Genomic DNA, 4,531 nt, shown 5'->3' on the forward strand with positions numbered 1-4,531 from the left:
CGATTAAAATATATCTTCTTTTAAATTCTCTGAAATGATGACGAAGATAGAAGTCTTAAATTGATTCTTCTAATTACAGCCAAAATGATAGATATATCGTGTAAAGAAGTTCCGTAATTACCTTGTAGTCCCGTCATAAAGGACTATTTCTTACTTGCAGTCAAATTGCATAGGCTATAGTTTACCCCACTCTGTTTATCATTAAGCATTAACATTATTTAAATTGTACACATAAAATGAACTGTAGTCAAACTCAGTTATCAATATTGTTAAATCAATATCTTTATAGATTCTAAAAAAGTACAACTTTGTATTTGGCGTATTCGACTGATTCATTTCGTTGACTACGAATTTCCTTGAGTATCATTTTCATTCGACTAGTTCGTAAAATAGACTTCGTTGACAACGAAAATTAACAGAGTCCGTTAATCGGCGTTAAGTTATTCACGTGACCAAAACAAACATGACCGATTGTTGAGTTTAGAAACAACATTTGCGTTAATATACAGTAAATTAGAATAAATTTCAGAAAATAAAAATTATAATAGGCCTACTGATATTTACCCACATGAAGTCAAACAATAATGGTAGGCTAACAGAATTCAAAAACTGGATGAAAATATTTTTCTTTTACGAAAAACCCATACTGCCACAAGCCGAAGCAACCTTGATTTCGCAGCGTGTATCGCGGTAACTATGCAGCCATTTTGTTTTCTCAAGTATTTACAAGTTTTCTATTCGACTGGTCATCTTCGTTAAGTAGGATTTTACCGCTGCGCTGGTTGGCCTTGTTTAACGAAGAACGACCAGTCGAATACGGCCATACATTTATTTACAAAGATCCACTTAGATACGGTAGTAATTTATTTTACTTTTTGGCAATCCTGTCGGCTTGGCTACTATTTTACAAATGTTATTGTCTTTTCGTATATGTTTATAAACAAGGCGAAATAAATGAAATGAAAAATGAAAAGAAATAATCAATGGTTCCGAGAATGTATAGCGAGAAATAGGCCACCAGACAATTATACAAATAGGCTTAATGTACACTATAATTTGTCAGCTTTCGTTTCGTTTAGTTTTTAACAGTTTGATACATATTTCTGTTGAAAATGTCTCCAAAAAGCCAATTAGAATGTAGAGGTTTTAATTATGAGATAAATATGAGCACATAATAACATGTTGTACGCATGCCTAAGGCAATCAAGTGTAGTCAAAATGTTTGTGACGGAGCTGAAAGCTTTCAATATTGGTTATATTAACATAATCTTTTGAGTCTTATTGTTTAAATATCGATTTTTGGTAAAAGTACATTCATGAGACATAACATAATAATAACAAACACTTGAACATAAAATACTTTATGAGTTGAATATACTAAATAATGAATAATTAACTTGAGTCTGGATACTGAAAAATAATATGCCTAATAATAAAAAGTTTTTATTCTCATATTAAATTCTTAAAATTTATGAAAAACGTCATGTGGTACCAATAATAGGCGTAATAGAAGCATACCGTATTCGTCAACTATTCTCATATTAAATTCTTAAAATTTATGAAAAACGTCATGTGGTACCGGACCGTACCAATAATAGGCGTAATAGAAGCATACCGTATTCGTCAACAATAATACCAACAACTTTTATATTTAAGCCTATTTATTAGTATATTTCCATTCTTATCCAAACATATCATCACGATTAGTAATGGAAGCGACGTATTCTACAGTTATGTCTATTTATTAAACCTAATATCTGGATGACGGAATCATATACACTTTTGATCAACAAATTTGTATTAGATACTTATCAGGGTAAAAAATACACCAGCTGTTGCTTTATCAAACTAATAACTGATAATGTAGACACAATGTATAACGATCATGAAAGACATAGGCCTAAATGGCTATTGTATCTGAATAGGTGTGCTATGTTGTTTCATCAATATTGAATCTGAAAAAAAGGATGGAACATCCATAACATGAACTTCTGTTCGAGTTATATTCTTTATCTTAGTGAGTCTTTATGCAATGTAGATTGTTGGTGTATTGAAAGTTACAAATAATAGAGTCCTAGGGTTAGCATATAGGTTTAATTATAGGATTCGTTGACAACAACAGAATATTAATGAATTGTTGTTTGTAAGACCATCGGCGAGCAAGTCGAGTGTCGTAGTCAAACACTTAAACCGACTTGACGGATTCTAGTGTTGTTAACATGACTAAAGCTCTCAAGTTTGTAGGATAGGGAAAAACAATAGTCCAAGCCTACCTTCAGGAAACAGGGCCCTCATCTTTAGATAACTGGTAGATAGACGGATAATCGATGCCTTATCAAGTTGTGTTGTAATCGCAGACGGCAGCGGTAATAACTTGGCCAGTTCCAGAAACTCCGCGTTCTCCTTCTCTCGTCGCGTCCGAGCGGCGTTTTTTGATTTTTCCTTCATGTCCTCCACTCTGTAAATTAAAATCCCAATAGTTTGATGGTCTGTAGACTTCCATTGTGGAAGTTTATTATGAAAATGAGGTACAACAGGCCCAATGTCCAGCATACTTCGACTGGTCACCAAGGGGGTTCGACAGAGACGTGCCTTGGCCGAGTAACTCTCTTTTGATTTCTACACAATCCACATGCAACCAAAAGGAAAATACTCAATATTTGTGACCAAAAGTAATAGCAAATATGTCTCTTTAATCACGTAGCAAGGAAATAACGATTGACCACAAGCTATGAGTGGTCAAGTGGAGGGAAAACAATGACCATAGGGTAAGACGCAGCAGCTACAACTTTCAGAATAGATTACATGGGTACCATTCAATAGGTCGATTGCCACTGGCTAACTAGCTTTGAGAGAGATGAACACACATCTACTGGACATCGCCTTAAACTTATATAGGCCTACTTAATATAAACTTATTTTTATTACAAAACACATTGGTATAATTTAAACATTGTTTATAGCACTGTAATATAATTTCGTCAAATACCGGTAGGACATAAGGCCTCTTATTTAAACTCCAAGTTATTTAAAAAAAATTAAAGAATAAAAATGTCTCATTGGTAAAAATATATTCGATAGTAATAATAATAATAATAATAATAATAATAATAATAATAATAATAATAATAATATTAATATAAATTAACTATTCGGATGCAACCATTTAATTTACACACTGCACTTAAAAGTTACATAAGAAAAAAAAAATTGAGATATATTTTCTTCAGACATACAGAAATAATAAAAAATAATAATCAGGATAAAAATTACAAAGGTACCACCAAACCAAAACAATTAAATACAAACAATTAAGTAGGCATTCAATACTGCGATATAATTCCATCGGCGGTTCGGTAAACTTTGGATAAAACCAGAATAAATGTAATGTAAACCAATAGGCCTAAATACCAGCCAGTCAAATCCATAGAGTCGTTAGAAAGATTTTTCTCCTTGTAGGCTTATGTGCTTACCTCTACCGGGTTCAAAGGAAACCACAAGAGGCTAGAAAAACACTAAGTCCACAGGCTAAACGCTGTCTCGTCTCCGGCAGCTACAGTTAAATTATCCTTTGCGAGAAGAACTCAATAACCGCTCCATGCAGAAAAATAGGTTTATGCTCAACACCCGGCACAGGTTATTAGGCCTACATATATCATTGTCTCGCGAGCCCGCTTATAGTACAATAAATAAAGTGAACAGTTTAGTGTCAGGTAATTGACTATATTAATTTCCTAAATTTCCAGCTTGAGATATTCATGTACAGCCAAAGAGGATACCAGATACGCATATGCAATCGACATATCCACTGTCTTTTTGCATATTCTTCTTCTGATCGTCTTCGCTTGTCTTTAATGTTTACATTGGATTCCTTACTCACTCACTCGGCGATTGTGTTTACTCACACGAGGCACTGGTCGTTTTTGCCAGTGTTTTTCGGTCATTAGTAACTCTATTATATATGGGTTGCAGACAACACACACTGAATATAATAACGCTCATTATATTTTTATTCAAATAATTCTAGAACGAAACGAATTCTGTAGGTTGCTTGAAGGACTTAAAACTACAACATGTTAAAGAAAATGTTCATGAATAGACCTATACAAATAACCATAATTTTTTTGTGAGTTCATGTTTGGACAATGATAATGAGATTTGAAAAAGTCGCCAATGCGGCAGAATGATTGACAAGATATATATTTGCTTACCGAATTATACATTTCATCCCAACAAAATAATCAATGAGCAGCATGTAGTTTTGTAATAGATATTTGATAATTTATGAAGACTTGCGTAAGATAATGTAACTAGGCCTATTAACAATAGGCCTATTAGATGCATTGGTTATTATAATTATTAAACATTTATTAAAATTGTTATTTTAAAAACTGACAGTATAAATAAATGATCATGGCATGATGTTTTATATTTTATTATATCATGATGCCTAGTATAATATAATATTTATTGGTTATAATAATTTTCCAGTAATTTTGCACCAAATATATATATATATATATATTTATAC

General features: G+C 32.5%; 1 protein-coding gene across 3 annotated transcripts in view; it reads right to left on the reverse strand.

Moving 5' to 3' along the window:
* Nucleotides 1-4,531, reverse strand: part of LOC117112560 (single-minded homolog 2-like) — a 7,984-nt gene that overhangs the window by 1,278 nt on the left and 2,175 nt on the right. Inside the window, exons 3-4 of one of the 3 annotated variants that reach the window (XM_033255661.1) lie at nucleotides 2,274-2,458; nucleotides 1,553-1,955 (exon numbers count right to left, since the gene is read on the reverse strand). In XM_033255661.1, coding sequence (XP_033111552.1) covers nucleotides 1,909-1,955; nucleotides 2,274-2,458 — 232 coding nt within the window. In that variant the 3' untranslated portion in view covers nucleotides 1,553-1,908. Of the gene's footprint in view, nucleotides 1-1,552; nucleotides 1,956-2,273; nucleotides 2,459-4,531 lie in introns of those variants that run through there. The other 2 variants (XM_033255652.1, XM_033255670.1) reach the window with 2 other exon arrangements.

Source organism: Anneissia japonica, unplaced genomic scaffold, assembly GCF_011630105.1.
Source record: "Anneissia japonica isolate Jap-2015-1 unplaced genomic scaffold, ASM1163010v1 scaffold284795_len787576_cov167, whole genome shotgun sequence".
Classification (NCBI taxonomy): domain Eukaryota; kingdom Metazoa; phylum Echinodermata; class Crinoidea; order Comatulida; family Comatulidae; genus Anneissia; species Anneissia japonica.